We start from the raw sequence: 21,109 nt of genomic DNA on the forward strand, positions 1-21,109 counted from the left end.
AGCAAATGCAGGAAGAGCTGAAATGTTTCTCTTTAAATTGATGGACTGTGTTCGTTCTGAGGCAATCTCATCTTGTTTCTTTTGCTGCATCCGAAATGCAAGTGCAAATTTGATTAGTTTTGCCTCAGGAGAGGATATGGAAGATTTTGGCAGTTAGATATTCATGAAACTAGTCTATATGTTTGTGTATATGTTCTTCAGTAGTTACCCCTGAAATTCTAGGAAGATCATGGTTGTACAGTGCTTCAGACAAGAACAACAGCACCCATTTTTCAGACTCTTTCCTCCCATAGAATTTGCCGCATTGCGAAGTGGTAAAATTGGTATACTTTTTTTTACAGATATCTTTGATTGTGCTTTCAAAAATTTTGAGCATTGCAAGTGTTTGAAGTTACAGCAGTAGCATTCTGTATATATATATATTTTTGGAACAAATCTCTTCATTGAGTGTTGAACATTACCAAATGAAAAAATATGTAAAATAAAACTCTATTGCAATATATGGTACAACAATAACCATCAGAAAAGAAAGGTATCTGCATAGTTATTGTAAGAACTTATTAATCAGAGATATGCACTTTGTAGAGACTGATCCTGTTAGGATAAATACAGCTTGGGTGGGCAACAGCATGAGTTATAAAGCTTAAAGCTAGATAAGTCATAAGATAAAGGGGCCCTTTTACTTAGCCGCGTAAGAGTCTATGCGCTCCCAATGCACACCAAAATGGAGTTACCGCCTGACTATCACGTGGCTCTTGCTGTAATTTCATTTCTGGCGCACGTCCGATACGTGCGTCTGAAAAATATTTTTTATCTTTGGGTGCGTGTAACGGACGTGCGCCAAGTGGCATTTGATGTGTGTAGGTCATTACCACCCAGATTCTTTACTGCTAGGTCAATGGCTGGCGGTAAGGTCTCAGACCCAAAATGGATGCGCGGCAATTCTAATTTTACCGCACGTCCATTTTCGGCAGGAAAAAAAAAGGGGTCTTTTTTATAGGCTCGCTAAAAAATGGATTGGCGCGCGCCTAGAACCCGTGACTACACTACCGCAAGCCATTTTTCAGCGCACCTTTGTACAAGGACCCCAAAATAGGGTAAGGTTAAAAATTAGCCTCTCCTTGCTTTGTGCCCTCAAGAATAGCAGTTGAATCAGGCCTGATTTTGACAAGTAAGCAGGATGCAGGTTCTGGAACCAGCCAGACTAGGTAAATATGTCCCCACATCTAATTCTTCTTCACCCATGGCAACAGGGAACAGGAAGGACATTGCAAGGCATGACCAAAGAAAGAAAGTCCAGTCACTTGTACAATATGACCATGAGGAGACTTCGGTTCCACTCATGTTCCGCCTAGCAGTGTGTGCAAGTGTATAAGCCACCAGCAAATCAGAAATCACAGACAGGAAGAACCGTGTAGCAAGAAGAAAAAGAAGGCAATAAACTGGAGGGTTATGCAGGCCAAAACTTAATACTTTCTCATGTTTACAGGGTGTTTAATTTTAATTTTTTTTAATAGAATTTTTTCAATATCCCTCAAACTCTATATATGGCACCCATATTTGTGTGCCGAAATTTACATGCAGATCGAAGATGCATGTACAAATTAATTAGCTAACATGCCATTAACTATCAATACATTGATGTCAATAATTGTTGCAGTTAATGGGCAGTAGTTAGATTTTGTCTGTGCTTCTTCCTTTGTGCTATTTTATAACTCCATGCACCTAAATTCCCTAGCTTGCAACTCAAGGGGGAGGGGGGGTAGGGGCATTCCAAAAATTTGCATATAGAATACTCCCATTCCCATGCCCAAATGCCAAGAGTTGGACACTGGCATTTACACCAGGTTTCAGCTAAATACCGGTGTCCAAATTTGGGCGTCGGAATGGGTTCTAAGTGTGCTGAATTTGGAGTGCTCTTTATAGAAAAGTGCTCCGTACTGATTTTTTTCGCTGCCCAAATTTGGGCATCATTTACTGAATGCAGCCCTACAGTACAATGTCATCAATAGTGTACACTATTACGTTATAGTGCACACTATAGCTAGTTAGTGCACACTATTGATCATAGGGTGCACTATTGCACAGTAGTGAACACTGTTCATCAGTAGAGTACTTCATAACTAGTGCATGGTATTGAGCAGTTGTGCAATACTGAGCAAATAAAGGGCAATTCTGTAAAAGAACACTTAAATTTATGCCCTATTTATATGCACTAATTTATAGAATAGGTGCACCTATGTGAGTAAATGATGACATTAATTAGCATTTGTGCTTGTGCTAGGCACTATTGTAAAAAACGTGCACGTAAGTCACATACCTCCTAATTCTATAAACTTGGGCGCACAGTTTTGCAACTAGGGCACAAAATTGCACACACAAGTTACAGAATAGCACCTAAGTGGGCGCTAATTGGCTTCAGCTGCCAATTATGACCTAACCATTGCTGACAACAAGTTTCCATCTGCCTTAGGAGGCTGTGAGTGTCATCTGGCAAGCAGTGACTTCTGTGGTGCGGTGTGAAGCCCCACCCCTGTGACATTATCATCAAGTTGCCTGCTCTCCTTGCTAAAGGCATGCCAGCACTGAGGCATGCTCTGTTAGGCATGCCACCCAAGGGGCACAGCGCCTAAAGGGCATGTTTGGCCCCTTACTGTGCCCCTTTTTGGGGGCAGTTTGAGGGACTTTTGGGGTATTTGCATTATGTTAATTTGAATCTTCTTTAGAACTTTTGTTATTTAGGTTAGATGTAGTATACTGGTTGTGTTAATAGTACCTAATTTTATTGCTTCTACTTTGGGTTTAAAATGATTTGACATTGATTTTAGATGGCTCTTATTCCAGTGATTCTTCGTAAAAGATGGTATGGCATCCTTTCGGCCAATAGACCTTCTTTTAGAGAATGTAATAATTTATCTGTACCTATTCAGTCAATTGATTAGTTTTCTGGGGTTACAGCAAAATTAATGATTATGTTAATGAATGCTCGTTCTGTATGAAATAAGATAAAGATCTTAAGAGATCTCTTATTTATACATCACCCAGATTTATTTTGTATCTCTGAGACATGGCTGGGTAGTACAGATTTGATGCTCATCAGTCAGATCCGTCCCTCTGATTATGATGTGTTTTCTGAGTTAAGATCTGGGAAAAAAGTGGAGGGCTATTGATTTTAGCAAAGAAAGAGTTTTCTTCTTCCCAAATGTCACTTCTTAAGAGTAGAGCATGTGAGATCTTATATTTGACTTCTTTGAATTGTAATGTGTTATTCCTTAGCGTCCCTCCGGACTGGTCCAGGAAGTGACTGATGGGTTGTGCACTCCTTCCAGCAGGTGGAGACTGAGAACTCTGACTCTAGAGAGCCAATAAGAGCCCTGGCCAACTAGCCCTAGAGTCAGTATTCTCAGTCTCCCAGCAGGTGGAAGGAGGTGAGCCCTTCAGTCTCTTCTTAAACTTTTTATTTCTTCCTTTCTGTCTTGGTTGTTTTAAAAAAGAAAAAAAAAGTTTCTCTTTGCCCTTTCTTCTGTGCCCTAGAGTGTTTTGGCTTTTATTGACTGTGTGCGGTGTACATTCAGTCAGCCTTGGGGTGTTACACCCGGGGGGGGGGGGGGGGGGTTACCGTGTCCCTCCCCCATAATATTCCTCCTTTGCCTCCCCAACGATTTCCTCTGTAATTTGGGCTAGGCAGTGCTCAATCTCTCTGGCGGGAGAGTATTGAAGCTCTAGAAGAGGCAGCCAATTAAAAAAAAAAGTTAAAGAGGCGCGAAAGGCAGAGCAGCTCTGGTGTCATGGTTTGGGATTTCCCTTGGCCGGTCTAATCAGCTGTTATTTCTTGTTTAAAAACAAAACAAAAACAAAGACCGAGTGCACCGTGGGGCTGTGCTATGGCCGAAAAATTATGCAGGTGTGCCGTTTGTCATCGTTGGGGGGTCAGAGCCTCCGGTGCCTGCAAGTACTGCACGGCGGTTGAGGCGTCGGGTTCGGCGGTTTCCGTTCCTTCTGCTTCGGCGGGTCCTGCTGCAGCTGCTTTTGAGACGGCTCTGGTTCAGTCGTCTCACATGTCAAAGTCAGTGCACCCTCCCGTTTTGGCGGGAGCGGCGGCCATTTTGCCAACTCCCAGTGTTTTAAAGGACCGTTCCTCTTCTCTGCCTCAACCTCCAGTGAATTCAGCGCTGGCACTTCCTACTCCCGGGGGTCTCGGGAGGGAGGCTTTCCCCCGGAATTTGTGCTTCAAATGTACCAAGCGTTTCCCCTGAAGCAAGCAGCTTCTTCCTCTCTTCCTGCAGGGGATTTAGGAAGCAGGCATACGGTTCCTGCTAAAAGAGCTATGGAGTCCTGGAGGTTTGAAGAGGATCAGGCCTTAGACCAGGACTTTGAAATTCCTTCCCTAGGAGAGATGGATGTTCAGGATGATCTACAGTTGGAGGATCATGGTTCCTCTGAAGCTGGACCAGATCCTTCTTTACTAGGTGAGGATCCGTCGGTTGTCCGTATATTTCACAAGGATGACCTACAGGAGCTCATTGCATTGGTAGCTAAAACCTTATGTTTTGAAGAGGACCAGCTCGCAGTTCCAGAGGTGTGCAAGGTGGATCTGCTGGTTAAAGGTATTAGGTGTCCGGGAAAGACTTTTCCCATGCACCAGGACATTAGGGATATTATTCAAGCTCAGTGGGATTTCCCGGATTCCCCTTTTTGGCTGGTGAGGTCAATGGCACATCTTTATCCTGTACCAGATGCGGATAAATCACTTCTCAAAGTCATCCCTTCTCTCCCAGTGGTCTCCTCAGACGGATTTGTTGCAGGTGGAGTTCCCTCTACGGTTGCCAGAGCGCAGCAGTCTATTTTGGTGGCTGAGGACATCCAGTTTAGCCAAGGGCATGCTGCTGGATCTGCCAGAGTGGACAATAATAACTACGGATGCCAGTCTCAGGGGCTGGGGTGCTCATTGTCTGGGGCAGTTTGCTCAGGGCCTCTGGTCTCCTGCGGAGGCGTCCTTATCGATCAATCTCTTGGAAACCAGGGCGATTCGTGTAGCTCTTCTGGCATTTTCTTCCCTGACAGTAGGCAAGTCAATATGCATTCTTTCAGACAATGCGACGGCAGTGGCTTATGTCAATCGACAGGGAGGAACAAGAAGCCAGCAGTTAAATCTTGAGACTTCAAGACTCATGTCTTGGGCGGAAACACATCTTTCCGCTTTGTCGGCGTCTCACGTATCAGGAATAGAAAATGTCCAGGCAGATTTTCTCAGTCGGCACATTCTAAACCCGGGAGAATGGGCTCTCGGATCAAAGGCCTTTCAAGCGATAGTAGATCGGTGGGGTTTGCCAGTCATGGACCTCTTAGCCACTCATCTCAACACCAGAGTGCGTCGTTTTTTCAGTTGAGGGAAGGATCCAAGAGCGGATGGAGTGGATGCTCTTCTGCAGCCGTGGCTGGCGGGTCTTCTCTATGTGTTTCCTCTGTAGCCTCTTCTAGGACGGATTATTCAGCAAATCGAGGTGCACGAGGGACTAGTGATTCTGGTAGCTCCAGATTGGCCTTGCAGACCGTGGTACGCAGATCTCATGCACCTTCGAGCCGCCCCTCCCCTCCGTCTTCCGGAGGATCCCGGCCTTCTGGTTCAAGGATGAAAAGAGGCTACTCTTCAAAGGTAATTTCCATCATGCTTCGCTCTCGTCGGTCAACGTCTCTGAATTATATTAGAATTTGACGAGTTTTTGAGGCCTGGTGCGCTGATTGGCACATTTCTTCTTTGAGTGCCTTGGTACCTGAGTTGTTAGATTTTTTGGACCGTCTTTTTCTCCATATCAGAGGGTCCCGTAAGGGGCTGGCGGCTTCTAAGCCAATGCTATCTTGGTGGCTGAAGGAAATGATTGGATCTGCCTACCTTCTGTCCAGCAATTAGGTTCTGGATGGGGTCAAGGTTCATTCTACTAAGGGGCAGGCAGCCTCTTGGGCAAAGTGCTTCTTGGTACCAACTTTAGACATTTGTAAGGCGGCGACGTGGTCTTCTTTACATTCGTTCTCAAAACATTACAGCTTGGATGTTCAGTGTCATCAGGATGTAATTTTTGGGGCACGGGTTCTCACAGCAGGTTTGCTGGGGTCCCTCCCTTGATTGCACTGCTTTGTTACTTCCCATCAGTCACTTTCTGGACCGGTCTGGAGGGACGCAAAGGAAGGAGAAATTAGATCTTACCTGCTAATTTGCTTTCCTTTAGTCCCTCCAGACCGATCCAGGCCCCGCCCATTTCATTGTAAATAGTATGGAAGAGCGAGTTTTTTGTTGTTGTAATGTTCTTGATTTAGGTTTGGAGCTGCTTTGTCATTTGTGGTATATATAAAATAAATAATTAAATAAGATAAAAAGAACTACTTTGTTCATTTTTCCTGGGCTATCCGGCATGGTGGTGTCGATGTTTTGCCTTATTTCTCATTATTCTTATGGATCGGCTGCTTGGATACTTGGTGGCACAGAAGGAGTTTCTTTCTTCTTCTTTTCCTGCTTTGTTACTTATATACTGAATCTAGGGCTAGTTGGCCAGGGCTCTTACTGGCTCTCTAGAGTCAGAGTTCTCAGTCTCCACCTGCTGGAAGGAGTGCACAACCCATCAGTCACTTCCGGAGGGACTAAAGAAAAGCAAATTAGCAGGTAAGATCTAATTTCTCCTTATTTTACTGTTCCCCCCGGGGGGAGCTTGCATTGACTGCCTATTAAGGCCTGAATATCCCATGTTACCGTGCTAGGTTTATAAACATTTTGAATTCTATAACAACATGAGTAGATTTGATTGACGCCCCCAACACGCCTACACTCTTCCCATGGCCAGGCCCCCTTTTCAGCTACGCGTGTTGTAATTTACGCGTGCCTGTTTTTAGAATATACCTAAAAAGAAGTGCACGTAAATTCCAGCTATTATCAGTTAGTGATGATAATTGGTTATCGGCCAATTATCATCACTAATTGGCTCGTTAATCAGTTGAGTAACTCTCATATATTGTCCGCGTGCACTACTTGCCACGCCTTATATAGAATCCGACCCTAAGTTTATAGAATACAGTCAGTTACATGCACCTCTGACAGTATTTAGGGGCAAACATTTACACCAGCCTTTTTATATGGCATAGATGCTTGCTCTTAAAATTAGGTGCTCAAATTCTGACTGACACTAGTATTCTTTAATGGCTTCAAGTGCACAACTTTTCCACTAGAGAATACTTGATTAGTGCTCAATTTTTTTGCACCTAATTTAAGAGTATCTTAAGTGTTTGTGCATTACTGGGATTGTAATAAAGTTGTAGTATTACCAGTGGCGTTCCTAGGGGGGGGGGGTGGGGGTGGTCCGCCCCGGGTGCACGACGCTGGGGGGGGGGGGGGGAGGTGCTGCGCGCGCCTGTCCGTAGTTCGTTCCATGCTCCCTGTGCCCCAGAACAGGTTACTTCCTGTTCTGGGGCAGAGGGAGCATGGAACGAACGACGGTCAGGTGCGCGCGGCACCCCCCCCAGCGGCGTGCACCCGGGCGGGGGGGGGTGTCCTTTTGCCGGGGGGGGGGAGCGCATCAGCAATCCGCCCCGGGTGTCAGCCCCCCTAGGAACGCCACTGAGTATTACAGTTCTCTGTTTTCTTTCACCCCACCACACACCACATCACATCACATGCACTTCCAGAAAGACTATTAACTGCATATAACTGCAAATAGGTGGGAAAATGTGGGCTAAAAATGCAACAAATAAATATATAAACTATAGGAGTGGTTGTAGAGTAATTGGTTTCACCCTGGATATGATTTGCCTTTAATTTGCCCCACAGTTCAGATAGGTTTGTAAGCAATAGGAAATAGCTAAGATATGGAAATAATATCATCATTCATTGGCATGATAAATTAGTCAGGCAAAACATAGGCAATTTCTTCCCGTCTGCAGTTTTATTGGAAAAATATAACTAGCAATTAGTACAACTATATCATTAGCACCATAAGTAAGAATGCTCCTCCCAGTGGAATTTTAGTTCCCTTATAGTAAAAAAAAAACGCACAAGAAAGTGAAGTAAGAACCATGCACTTTTACACTTTCTCAGAACAAACAAGATTCTTGGCTGGTTTATCCCAATTGTAGGGTTATGAAACCCTGTCCCACCTTAGTGTAGCAAGCCAGTTCCACCATCCAATCCAGGCAGTAGACTCCAGCCTATCCTAAGCTTCAGCTGAATTCTTCAGTGAATCTCAGGATCAGCCATAGCTGAATGGTGCTGGGCTAAGCTGACACGACCTCCATTCTGCAAAATGTGAGTTTCTGTTGTCTGGGAGCCAGGGCTGGCAGAACGCTGTAAGCAGGGTATGCACGGCAGGGAGGCGCCAACATTTGGGGGGGGGGGGGGGGTGCCAGAAACAGCGTACGCTGCACAGCATGTCTTCCCCTTCTCTCTAACCCCCCCCCCCAGTCGTGCATCTCCCTCACCTGCCCTCTCTAATTTAAATTTTTTTTTTTTCTAAACAGAGGTTTTCCGGCACGGGAGCGATTCAAACATGCTGCCTTCATCCTCCTTGGCACTCTCCCTCTGCAGCTGTGGTCCGCCCAGGCAGAAACAGGAAGTTGCATCAGAGGTGGCGTAGACTGTGGCAGAGGAAGAGTGCTGAGGAGGCCAAGGGCAGCATGTTTGAATCGCTCCTGCACCGGAATTCTTCTGTTTAGAAAAAAACATTTGTAAATTACACTGGGGAGGTAAGGGATATGCAAAAGAACACCCCTAACAGGTAATAGGCAAATGTCCTTTAGCGCTTTGTAACCCTAGGAGTGGATGGGAGAATGGGGGAGGGAGAAGATAGAAAAGGAGATACTGGAACGGGAGGGAGGGGGGATGCCGACTGATCCTTGCTGGGAGCAAGGCCTATTCAGTGATTTCTTTTATCTGCCATACAGTCTCAACTTTTCCTCAGCTTACCCTCTCAGAGTCGTCTCTGTGTTGTTCAGTCATGTAGAGATGCTACAGAGAGGTTCTTCTTACTTAGATTTGTCTCTAATTATACTCTTTCAATGTTCTGTACATTAGAGCTGATGCAATTACAAAGCTGTTTCTCTTTTCAACTCTCTTGGTAAAGTGTGACTTCCACACTGAAATCCGGACATCTTGATTGAATGACTTGGTCATGCAGCTCTTGGGCAGACCAATCAGACACTTGCAATCACATGGCCAGGTGGAGGAACTATGATTACAGGTGATGATGGATAAAGGCCAGACGACAAACGATGGTACCAGTTCCAGTGTGAGCTGGAATACCTACAATGTTGCAGACCAAGGACATCCAATCAGTGTGTAATTAGGAAACTGTCTCTCTCCCATGTTCACAGTAAAGAACAATGAACAAAGGAAGCATTCATTATTCAAACTGCGATATCCTATCTTTAGGAAGATGCACAGAATCCAGAATTCAGTGCATCAGGAAACAAGACAGTATGGTTCATAGGACTAAGTCAGTCCCAGATATCTACAAAAAGATGACTGCAGCTATTAACCCTATAACTCAGTACCCAGGGATGTGCATTCATTATTGGCTTAAAAACATTGAGGCCCTTTTACTAAAGCACGTTAAAATTTGGACTTGGTGTGTTTTAACTTGGGACTTTGCCACGTGCTAAGTCCATATTTGATTCATCTATATTTTAAAGTTTATTTATTTATTTACTTTGCAGGTCCTGTGCTAATTTTTCCATTTTTCCTCTGTAGGAGGCGCTGTGCTCCCATGTTAAGTCCACATTATCCAGTTAATGCGTGCTAATCAGAACACACAGTCCCCGCCTATGCTTTGACCTTTCCCCCCCAAAAAAACACAGAGTGCACCTATAGGCAAAATACCATATAATGTCTTACTGCATTGTGCATTAAGACTTCTTTGGCACGCTACTTCACATTAGGGCTTTAGTAAAAGGGCCTCTTAATATTGCTAAATTGATTCAACATACTTTAACCTATGAATTCATGTATATTAAGGGGGGAAGTTATCAATGTGGGCTGCTGTTAAGTTGAGTTATTTTACCACAAGCTGGGTTGTTTTAGTACAGGTTCCCATTTTATACAATGAGACCCTGTTCTAAGATAACCCAACTTGTAGTTAATTTACCCAGTTTAACAGTAGATGACAATTTCCCCTTAAGTCAATTAGGGAGAAGTTATCAATATGGGCTACTGTTAAAGGGGGAAATTATCCATGTGGGTTCCTGTTCAGTTGGGTTGTTTTAACACAAGTGAGATTATTTTAGGATAGGGTTCTATTTCATGCCCGCATTGATAACTTTCTCCCTAAGTGTGTGCTAAAAATTTTTAACTTGTGCTAAAATGTTTTTATTAAAACAAACGTGTGAAACGAATAAAATAATAATTAAAAAAACGAGCAAGGAAAAAAGACCAAAAATAAAACAAATATTTTTCCCTGTTGACCTTTCTAATGTTCCCAGTGAGTGGTTTTGATTTGTACGGTTTATACTGGTACACTTGTGGTAGAAAATGTGTGATCCCTCCAAAACCCACCAAAAACCTACTGTATCTACATATAGGCACAGTAGGCTATGGAGGGCTCCCCATACAAAATAAGGTTTAACAGTGAGATGTGTACTTTGGACCTTTTATGTGAAGTTTGCCGCAGTGCCCCATAGGGTGTCCCACTGCTCTGCTGGGATGTTTATGTGGCCAGTCCACTAAGAATGCTGACCACTTACCTTTGAGCAGGGACCGTCCTTCTTTGTTTATTTTGTACAGCGCTGCGTAACCCTAGTAGCGCTCTAGAAATGTTAAGTAGTAGTAGTAGTAGTAGTAGTTATATATCCCAATGGCTCGTGTTTGTGCGTTTTTCCCTTGGACTTTTTTTCCCCCAGAGATGGTCCTATAAGCTATACGCACTGAGCACAAAAACATCTAGGAAATGGCCATTTTTGGAACAAAAAGTCAAACATTTTTCTGGTTTGAAAATGGTCATGTTTGCTGCTGGATTTTTGGATGTTTTTTTTGCAAAACGTCCAAAATCGGATTTAAACATCATGTTGAAAATGCCCCTCCATTTTTTACAGTGCGTATACAAACATTGCTGTAATCACTATTGAACACTGAATGACACTTATACTTTTTTTTTTCAACAAGGGGCCATTTTACTAGGCTGCTTTAGGTATTAACGCATGCCTGATGCAAGTTAAAATGGCGTACCTTTGGGCATGCTCAGGCATCCTGTGATAAGTGCCAAATCGGCACATGCTAACCTTGCATAAAAAAATATTTTTTTGAGGAGGCGTCAGGGGTGGAGAGTGGGCATTTCTCCACTAATCAGTTATTGCAGCTACACAGATAGCTCATGAGCCCTTACTGCCTACAAAATGGTTGGCGGTAAGTGCAGTAATTTGTGTTTAATGGTTACATGCTAATTGAAACATTAGCTCACGGTTATTAAATACACATTAATACAAAAATTTGAAAAAGACTATTCCTTAGCATTTAGCTATACTGTTCTGCACAAGTGGGTGTTATCCCCTCCTACCAGCAGATGGAGGTACAAAAAGCTGAGCGCTATCAGTGACCTCACTGGTATTAGGTGGTGGTGTTCCCTGGAAAGAACCAGTATTTTCTCTACTTTAACAGATCGTAGGTTGTGCTGTGTGGGGCTCCTGGGCCCTGGCCAGCTCCCCACTCTCCTGGCTGTGGCTGCACAGCTTGGTTGAGCCTAAGGGCCTCTCCTAAATTATCCAGTCCCCGGCCTGGACCTGATCGAGCGCAGAGCTTGTCTCCACTGCTTCCAGTCACGATTCTTAGTATTGACAGCGTGAGGCTTGTGGCTTGACCCTGAAGCACCCTGCCGAGGGGTACAGGTCCCCCCCCCCCCCCTACACACACACACAGGCTTTTCAGCTGAAATCTGAAACCAGATTTCGGTCTGGTTTCGGTGCCGAACCTGAAACCAAAACCCGAATTTGGTTGGCCTCTATAAGGGTGCGCTAAGACTACCTTCAACCATAGCTTAGTAAAAGGGACCCAAAGTGAATGCATTCAGAAAGATTTCTAATTTATAATGTTGAAAACCGGGGCCTTTAAAATTTATTTCCCCAAAACATCTTTAAAATTCCATAGGTTTAATTTACAGGACAGCTGTTCATTTTCAGAACCTTACATTGCAAGCATCCAGTTGCATTCTCTTTCTTGTGTGCCTTCTTCTGTTGATTGGTGGTTGCTATGTTAGCAAATGTGCCCCCTTAACCTTTTTCTTGAAAGGTGAGATAGGGGTCATAATCTGTTTATGACTAGTGGTGTTTCTCATTGTGCCTTGTGAGTCTATCTCCTCTTCAAAGAATTTCCACCAGGTTTGGGAACTAGGGTTAAGGGGTTAAAAGAAAAAAAAAAACCAAAAAAACCTTGCCTGTTTAATAATCTGTGCATGGTGAATGAAATCCAATCTCACACTGTTACTTAGCTTCAGCAGGGATTTGAGACGTGTCTATTCATGACACTCATTGACATTGTGGATGGGAATTTTAATCTAGCCTTTTTGATGTATATAATAAAAAAAAAAAAAGAAAGAAAGCAGAAAAGAAAAATACATTGACATACCAAGAAATTGCATTAGTTCTCCTGTCTCCACCTCAGTGAGCATCAGATTAAAGGAAAAAAAAAGGTCATAGTTTCTTTCTATTTTAGCATTATGAGATATTAGTAACACAAACATTAGGATGCTGTTTATTTACTGTAGATGCAGCCCTGGATTTTCGTGTTGCAGGAGTATGTTTGTCCTGTTGGGGTCAATATTCTTCTTTTCCCAGAATGGTGACATCTCATCCACCTAATCCCATGTGCTAGTCATAACCTCTCAACCCCACATCAGAGGAAATATCCAACCCTAACAGTAAAGTATGTTCCCCTCCCTCCCTTCCACCCATAGCACAGGCCCCACAGTCATGTCCTGAAGCCACTACACATTCTTGAGTCATGTAAACCCCCCTCCCAAGTCAAATAGGGAGTGGAGGAGTAGCCTAGTGGTTAGACCATCGGGATTGACATCCAAAGGGGCCTGGTTTAAATCCCAGTGCTATACATTGTGACCTTGGGCAAATCACTTAAACTCTTAGCTACCATATTAATTTGTGAGCTCTCCGGGGACAGAGAAGTAACCTAACCTAACCTAACCTACCTGAATATAACTCACCTTGAGCTACTACTGAAAAAGCTGTGAGCAAAAATCCAAATAATAATTAAAAAAAAAAATCCCACAATTCGTTTAAACCCCCAGATCAGCAGCTTCCACTGTCAGGCACAGAATCCCCTCCCCCCCAGCTGTTCTCCTGCCCCCTTACACCCTTCTAGAAGGTTCTGCCAACTTATGTCCAGAACTTCACAAAATGGTAAAACCTTCCTGACTGCAGCACTTTTGTTTTTGACCAATGGGCTTGCTACAGATGCTTCACAACCATAAGATAATGGTGAGGCACTAATAGTGGTATTATTTGCTGAAAAGTATATTGGGCAGAAAAGGGTTTCAGCCAAGACCAAGAAGCTCCTGGTTTACCTTTCTTAATTAGATTGTATGCTCTTTGAGCAGGAACTGTCTTTATGTGTATGATGTACAGCGTTGCATATGCCTTGTAGCACTATAGAAGTGATAAGTAGTAGTAGTAGTAGTATGTCTGTGAAAACACTACCCTGATTACTAAGCTGCGCTATTGGCGTGCTAGTGTTTTTAGTACACGGTAAAAATTAGTTTGCGTTATTCAAGAGACACCCATAGGAATATATGGATGTCTCTAACGTTAGCGCTTTAGCGCACACTAAAAACGCTAGCGCACCTTAGTAAATATGGCTCTAAGGATGTGCATTTATTCAGTGACATTTACCATGTTGTTTTGTGTCATGTACTTTGCCCAAAACGATAGGAAACAAAAATAAAATTTGGGGTTTTTGGTTTGTTATTAATTAGAGCAAATGCTCTTCCAAAAGTATGCACTATTTGCTTACCCCCAGATTCTATATATGGCACCCAGGTGCGATCCCGAGATGCACATGCAGTTTAATTGGTTAACAAGCTATTAACGACCAATAATCGAATGCTAACAAGCAATTATTGACTATTAATTGACACCAATTGAGGTTTGCTCGTGCATCTCTGGCTGCATGCTATTCTGTAATGCTGGGTGCATAAATCCCTTAGCGTACAACTCAAAAGGGGGCATGACCAAAGGAGAGGCATGGGGGTGTCAGGAACGTTCTGAAAAGTTACGCATGCTGTTAAGAGAATAATGGGTCAGCATGCCCAACTTGGGCGCTAGCATTTACATCAGGTTTCAGCAGGTGTAAGTCTGGTCCCCAAAGTTCGGGTGTGGGAATTATTATTATTAATATTTGTATAGCGCTACCAGATGCACGCAGCGCTGAACACCTGACACAGAGAGACAGTCCCTGCTCGATAGAGCTTACAATCTAAAAATACAGACAGACAAGACAATTAAGGGTGAGGAAAGTACTGGGTGAGAAGGAACAAGGATAGGGGAATTGAGTAGTGGTTAGGAGCCAAAAGCAGTGGCTATTCCCATTCTATAAGGGACATATGCCCTTTATAGAATCGCGCTTAGTGTCTTATCTTTTCTGGCACCCATTTTTGAGCAGCATTTATAGAATCCATCCCAAAGAGTGCAGATATTTTGGAAAAATGTACACACTCTTTCAAATTTTTGTGTAATAAAAAAAAAAAAAAGAAAATGTAAAAAAAGAAAATTTCCCACAAATGATACAAGAAACAAAATAAAACTAAAAATCTTGGGGCTGCAGACTCCTTTGAAACACTGGGGGCCCTCCAGAAGGGTAACCTTACTCTCTGGACATGTGCCAAGGTAATTGAGGGAGTGAAGAACTTCTATGGCTAAGGTCTTTCTATTTTGGGGGTGGCTTGGATGTTATTTATTTATTTATTTATTTATTAGGCTTTATTTACCGCCTTTTTGAAAGAATTCACTGAAGGTGTGGTGTACATAGGTGAACTGGGGGATTATGTGCCTGGAAGACTAGCAGTGACCTGGTTGGAGTTAGGAGACTAAGAACTTGGTGGAGGGGGGAAGGGGGGGGGCGAGGCTCTGTGCCCTTTACTGTGGGGAGAGATGGTTGTGATCACCATGCTAGATGGAGATAGCTCTTAATGCAGAAAGGAGGGAAGAAGAAATCTCCTCTGTTAAATGGTCTGTTCACTTCAGTCTGGTTATTCAGACCAGGGGGGGGGGGGTGTTCAAAGGGTAGCACGCACAGCAGTTTGTAGGGGTTTTACCATATATAACACTACTGTGACTACACTAATGTCACAATTTAATGTTTCATGGCAAAAACTATATTCATTGGTCATTAAGTAGAGTTTTTGCATATATGCAAAGAGCTTTTACCAGATCATGCTAAAAACATTTAAATATTTTCCTGCACATTTGATTGCGTAGACCACTAACCTGCTTATAATCGAACGAGAAAAACGCCCAAGTTCCGACCTAAATCGGGAGATGGACGTTTATCTCACAAAAACGAATAAAGCGGTATAATCGAAAGCCGATTTTTGGACGTTTTCAACTGCACTCCGTCGCGGATGCGGACAAAGTTGATGGGGGCGTGTCAGAGGTGTGGCGAAGGCGGAACTGGGGCGTGGTTATCTGCCGAACAAAGATGGGCGCATTTCACCAATAATGGGAAAAAAGTATGCGTTTTTAGCTAGAATTTAGGACACTTTTCCTGGACCCTGTTTTTTCACGAATAAGGCCCCAAAAAGTGCCCTAAATGACCAGATGACCACTGGAGTGAATCGGGGATGACCTCCCCTGACTCCCCCAGTGGTCACTAACCCCCTCCCACCACAAAAAAATGATGTTTCACAACTTTTTATTTTCACCCTCAAATGTCATACCCAGCTCCCTGGCAGCAGTATGCAGGTCACTGGAGGAGTTGTTAGGGGGTGCAGTGGACTTCAGGCAGGTGGACCCAGGCCCATCCCCCCTACCTGTTACAATTGTGCTGCTTAATGCTTATTAGTTGTCCAACCCCCCTAAACCCACTGTACCCACATGTAGGTGCCCCCCTTCACCCCTTAGGGCTATAGTAACGGTGTAGACTTGTGGGCAGTGGGTTTTGAGGGGGATTTGGGGGGCTCAACACACAAGGGAAGGGTGCTATGCACCTGGGAGCTCTTTTACCTGTTTTTTTGGTTTTGTAAAAGTGCCCCCTAGGGTGCCCGGTTGATGTCCTGGCATGTGAGGGGGACCAGTGCACTACGAATCCTGGCCCCTCCCACGAATAAATGTCTTGGATTTATTCGTTTTTGAGCTGGGCGCTTTCATTTTCCATTATCGCTGAAAAACAAAAACGCCCAGCTCACACATTGTTGAATAAAACATGGGCGTCTATTTTTTCCCAAAATACGGTTCGGTCCACCCCTTCACGGACCCGTTCTCGGAGATAAACGCCCATGGAGATAGGCGTTTTCGTTCAATTATGTCCCTCTAAGTATATCCATGACCTTGCTTCTTTCTTTTTTCTCTTGTTCTTTTGTAATGATTATCCCAGTTTCTATGCTTTAAACGTGCTCTGTTTTCTGTACCCCTTAAACAAAATATGACATTGTGCTTCTCTCAGGAATAGATTGTCTTCTAATATTTTATTTTATTTGTAGCATTTATACCCCGCTCTTTCCCGCTCTATAGCAGGTTCAGTGTGGCTTACAATGTATTGGTATAAGGTATCACAGAGATAATACAATGTATGGGTACAAGGCATCACAGAGGCAACATAATGTTTGGGTAAAAGTATCACAGAGATAACACAATTGTATAAAAAGGGATAAGAGGAATATTCAAGACACCACTCTCTTACCATTACTCTCTTTTTTCATCTACGTTATACTATTTTAATTCTTCATCTTTCCTGGTTAACTTGTTAATTTAGCTTTTTTTACCATTTTGCTTGTTTAATCTAAGGTGTCATAAAAAACTGTTAACAAAAAAAAGGAATAAACTAAGTTCAAACAATATGGCAGTGACATTTATTTACCCACAAATAGAGATATTTAATGATATTGATTTGTTTATTTATTTAATTTTTAGCTTGTGGCCTTGGGTTCTACAAATCATCCTCCCAGGATTTGCAGTGCTCCCGTTGTCCAGCTCACAGCTTTTCGGACAAGGAGGGTTCTGCCAGATGTGATTGTGAAGATGGCTATTATCGTGCTTTCTCAGATCCACCATATGTTTCATGCACAAGTGAGTCAATCATGAGTATAATAGTAAAGGATTTGTAAATGTTTGTTCTTGGACTCCTGTGGGGCCTTTGGTTGGCCTACGCTAATGGGGGGGGAAGTTACCTCTCTGCATTCGTTACCTCTCTGTATGTCGTGTTATTTGCCTCTTAACACAACCTAAAGAGCTCTAATGCAGCTTGCCTTGCCCTATCACTGTGGGTTTTACAGTAATGGGATACAAAACATGCAAATGCGTGTAAAGCAGCTCATTACTATGTAAAAACCAGAATGCAACTTATGATGAGCAGTAGGTACATACTGCAAGTCATGTTATGGTCATAAAATGGTAGCAAAAAAAACCCACAGCTGGAGTTATTTTATCATGCCAGGAACGTCGGTTCTGAAAACCATGGCCTGATACTCCTGGGCTGGAGCCTAAAGGACTGGCACTATCTGTTGGATTATTTGTAGTAAATAATTAGCAGATTTTAGTACACACAGCTTCAGCTTTAGAAATGTTAATTTCTTTCTTCATCTCTCTCTCATTCACCCCTGAATAATTCACTGCTGAGTCACTTTAAAGTTGAAGTAACAAAACATCTGTTTACTCACAGTTTGTAGTTAGATTATAATCAGACAGGCTTATATATACATATTACTATACATTTGTATTATCAGCTCCTTCCATGTGCTTAGATGGTAATGGATGCTCACACCACCATAGATCCTCTCAGGTTAGGAGAGATCATGAGCTCCATGTGCTCCATGTGCTGCATGTGCTGCATCTATCCCCCACAGGAAGTTGCATAGCTGTGTGACCTCTCTAAGTAATTCACATCAGAGGTCACAGAGTAATCACAGAGAAATAATAGGTGACAGGCAATGCATGCAAAATACAATTACATTCCAACAAACCCCTTCTCATGCATAACTGTCATGCAATTATTTATTCATACAAAGTCCAAGCTTTATACGCAGATTCACAAAATGTTCTCTGGGTAACGGTTTGGTCATGATGTCAGCTGTCATCTCACTGGTGTGACAATAGTGTAGACTGATGACCCCTTCTTTTGCCAACTCTCGCACGTTGTGGTATTTCGTTGCGATGTGCTTGGTGCGTGACTGAACCTTGTCATTCTGTGACAGTCGGATGCAGCTCTGATTATCTTCCATTATCTGGATTGGTCTCTGTTCAGCTATTCCGAAATCCAGCAAAAGTTTTTCAATCCACATCAGTTCTCTGCACGCTTCCGATACGGCCACGTATTCAGCTTCTGTAGAAGACAAACTCACAATACTTTGTTTATGACTGGCCCATGAAATTTGTACATTTCCATACATAAACACATATCCACTTGTGGATTTATAATCAGAATGATCCCCTGCCCAATCTGAATCACAGTAACATATTAGTTTTGGATTACTATTGGCTGAAACCTTTAATTTACAATCAATGGTACCCTTTAAATACCTTACCATCCTTTTAACTGCAGTCCAATCTGATTTGGTAGGTGAGCTGACCCTTCTGCTCAAAATTCCTACTGCATTTGCTATATCAGCCCTGTATGTGGTAGCTAGATATAAAAGCTTACCTATGGCTGATCTATATTGGATGTTATCTGGTAAAGGTTCTCTTACTGTTTCATCCTTCAGAAAATCAGTGATCATGGGAGTGCTTACAACTTGGGCATCTTGCATACCTAAACTTTCAATAAGCTCATTTATTTTCTGCTTCTGGCTTAGAAGATAAGAACCATCATTTTGTTTCTCAATTTCTATACCAAGATAGTATGACACATTACCAAGTTCTTTTATCTCAACATTGAGGTTTAAACACTTTACAATGTCCTTGTACTCTTGCTCACTTTTGCTTGCAATGAGCAGATCATCAACAAAAGCTAAAATGTATGCATATTGTCCATTTGTGCACCTAGTGTACAAGCATTTATCTGCTTCACCTTGCTTAAATCCTAAATTTGTCAATATTTCATGCAATTTATCATTCCAACATTTTGCACTTTGCTTTAATCCATAAAGACCTTTGTTTAATTTACACACTAGCTGTCTTTGTTTTGTATTTATGAAACCTGTTGGTTGTTCCATGTACAAGTCTTCAGTTATATCTCCGTGAAGAAATGCTGTTTTCACATCAATGTGGTTGACTTGCATGCCTTTTGAGACTGCAATGCTCAGAAGTGTTCTGATTGTCGTGTGTTTCACTACAGGTGCAAACACTTCATCAAAATCTTCTCCATATTTTTGAAGATATCCCTTTGCCACTAATCTGGCTTTATACCTTTCCACTTTTCCTTGTGCATTCCTTTTTAACTTGAATACCCATTTGCATCCTATAGCTTTCTTGCCAGGAGGTAATTTTGTAAGAATCCAAGTATTATTTTTATCCAATGCATCAATTTCTTCTTGTGCAGCTTTATGCCATTCAGCAGCTTCTTCTGCTGGCATTTTCTCAATCTCATCCCATGTTAAGGGCTCTTGAGCTTCTGCTGACTTTGTTAGGTAAGACAGTCTTGGGGGTGGAACACCTTTGTTTTCCCTGGATGAGCGTCTGACAACAGGTTGGTCTGACCTTTCTGCATCCTCTATATCTGAGAGTCCTTCTCCAATTGATTCCCCTTCTCCAACTGTACTGTCTTCTTCAATGATCCTTTCTGTGTCTGTTTCCTCTGCCTGTTCCTCGTTAGATACAGATGAGTTGCTTTCAGACATCTGCCTTGGTATGGCATTTATATACACTGGCATGTCTATTATGGTTCTAGTTTCATATTCTGGATGATAAGGCTCATCTGGGATAATCCAGCCTTTATCAACCCTTTTGTTTTCATCAAAATATGTAACATGTCTTATGCCAACAATGCCAGTTTTCAGATTCAAAATTCTATATCCTTTGTGTCCTGGAGTATAGCCAACTAAAATGCCCCTTTCTGTTGTGGAATCCAGCTTATGCCTTCTTTGCTTTGGTACATGAGCATATGCTGTACTTCCAAATGTTCTTATGTGTGACAGGTTTGGCTTCCTACCATGCCATGTCTCATGTGGTGTGCGCTCAGCGCCTTTAGTTGGCATTCTGTTTTGTAGGTACACTGCTGTGAGAATGGCTTCCCCCCATAGTCTTTTAGGGAGATTGCTATCTGACAGCATACATCTGGTCATTTCCACAAGTGACCTAAATTTTCTCTCTGCAACAGAATTTTGTTCTGGTGTATAAGCTACTGTTGTGATATGCTGAATGCCTTCTTGTTCTAGAAATGTGCGCATGCTTTGCGAAGTGAACTCACCACCATTGTCGGTCTGAAGAACCTTTGGTTTTCTTTCAAATTTATTGCTCACCATGGCTACGTATTTCTTCAGCATGTCTGTGACTTGACTTTTTTCTTTCAGCAAATAGGCCACACAATATCTAGAGAAATCATCCAAGAATATTAGCACAAATCTGTTATTTCCCAATGATGGGATATTAAACGGTCCACATAAGTCACTGTGTATTAAGTCCAGCACTTTATTACTCCTATTTCCTGTGTATGCAGGAAATGAGGGTCTCACACCTTTTTGAGTAACACAGTCTATGCATTTCTCCATTTTACCAGCATCTGCACTTATCTGAATGCCAGTGGCTAGTTGCTTACTGTAAAGATCCTGGATCACCTTAGAATCACGATGTCCCAGGCGGCGATGCCAGATTTCCGGACTACATTTACCATCATTCTTCCTTACTTGCACCATATGTGAGGCTTCACCTGAAATGTTCAGCTTATAAACATCATTATGCATAAAAGCTTCAGCATACACTTCATCATTTTTAGAGATTGTGCACTTACTGTTTTCAAAATGAATCACAAATCCCTTCTTATCTA

The 21,109-nt window shown here is 42.6% G+C and overlaps 1 protein-coding gene across 2 annotated transcripts in view; it reads left to right on the plus strand.

Moving 5' to 3' along the window:
• EPHA7 (EPH receptor A7) overlaps window positions 1-21,109 on the plus strand; it is a 419,947-nt gene that overhangs the window by 120,704 nt on the left and 278,134 nt on the right. For both annotated transcript variants that reach the window (XM_030199089.1, XM_030199090.1), the window contains exon 4: window positions 17,104-17,259. In XM_030199089.1, the coding sequence (XP_030054949.1) occupies window positions 17,104-17,259 (156 nt within the window). The remainder of the gene's footprint in view (window positions 1-17,103; window positions 17,260-21,109) is intronic.

Source organism: Microcaecilia unicolor, chromosome 3 (assembly GCF_901765095.1).
Source record: "Microcaecilia unicolor chromosome 3, aMicUni1.1, whole genome shotgun sequence".
In the NCBI taxonomy this organism is placed as follows: Eukaryota; Metazoa; Chordata; class Amphibia; order Gymnophiona; family Siphonopidae; genus Microcaecilia; species Microcaecilia unicolor.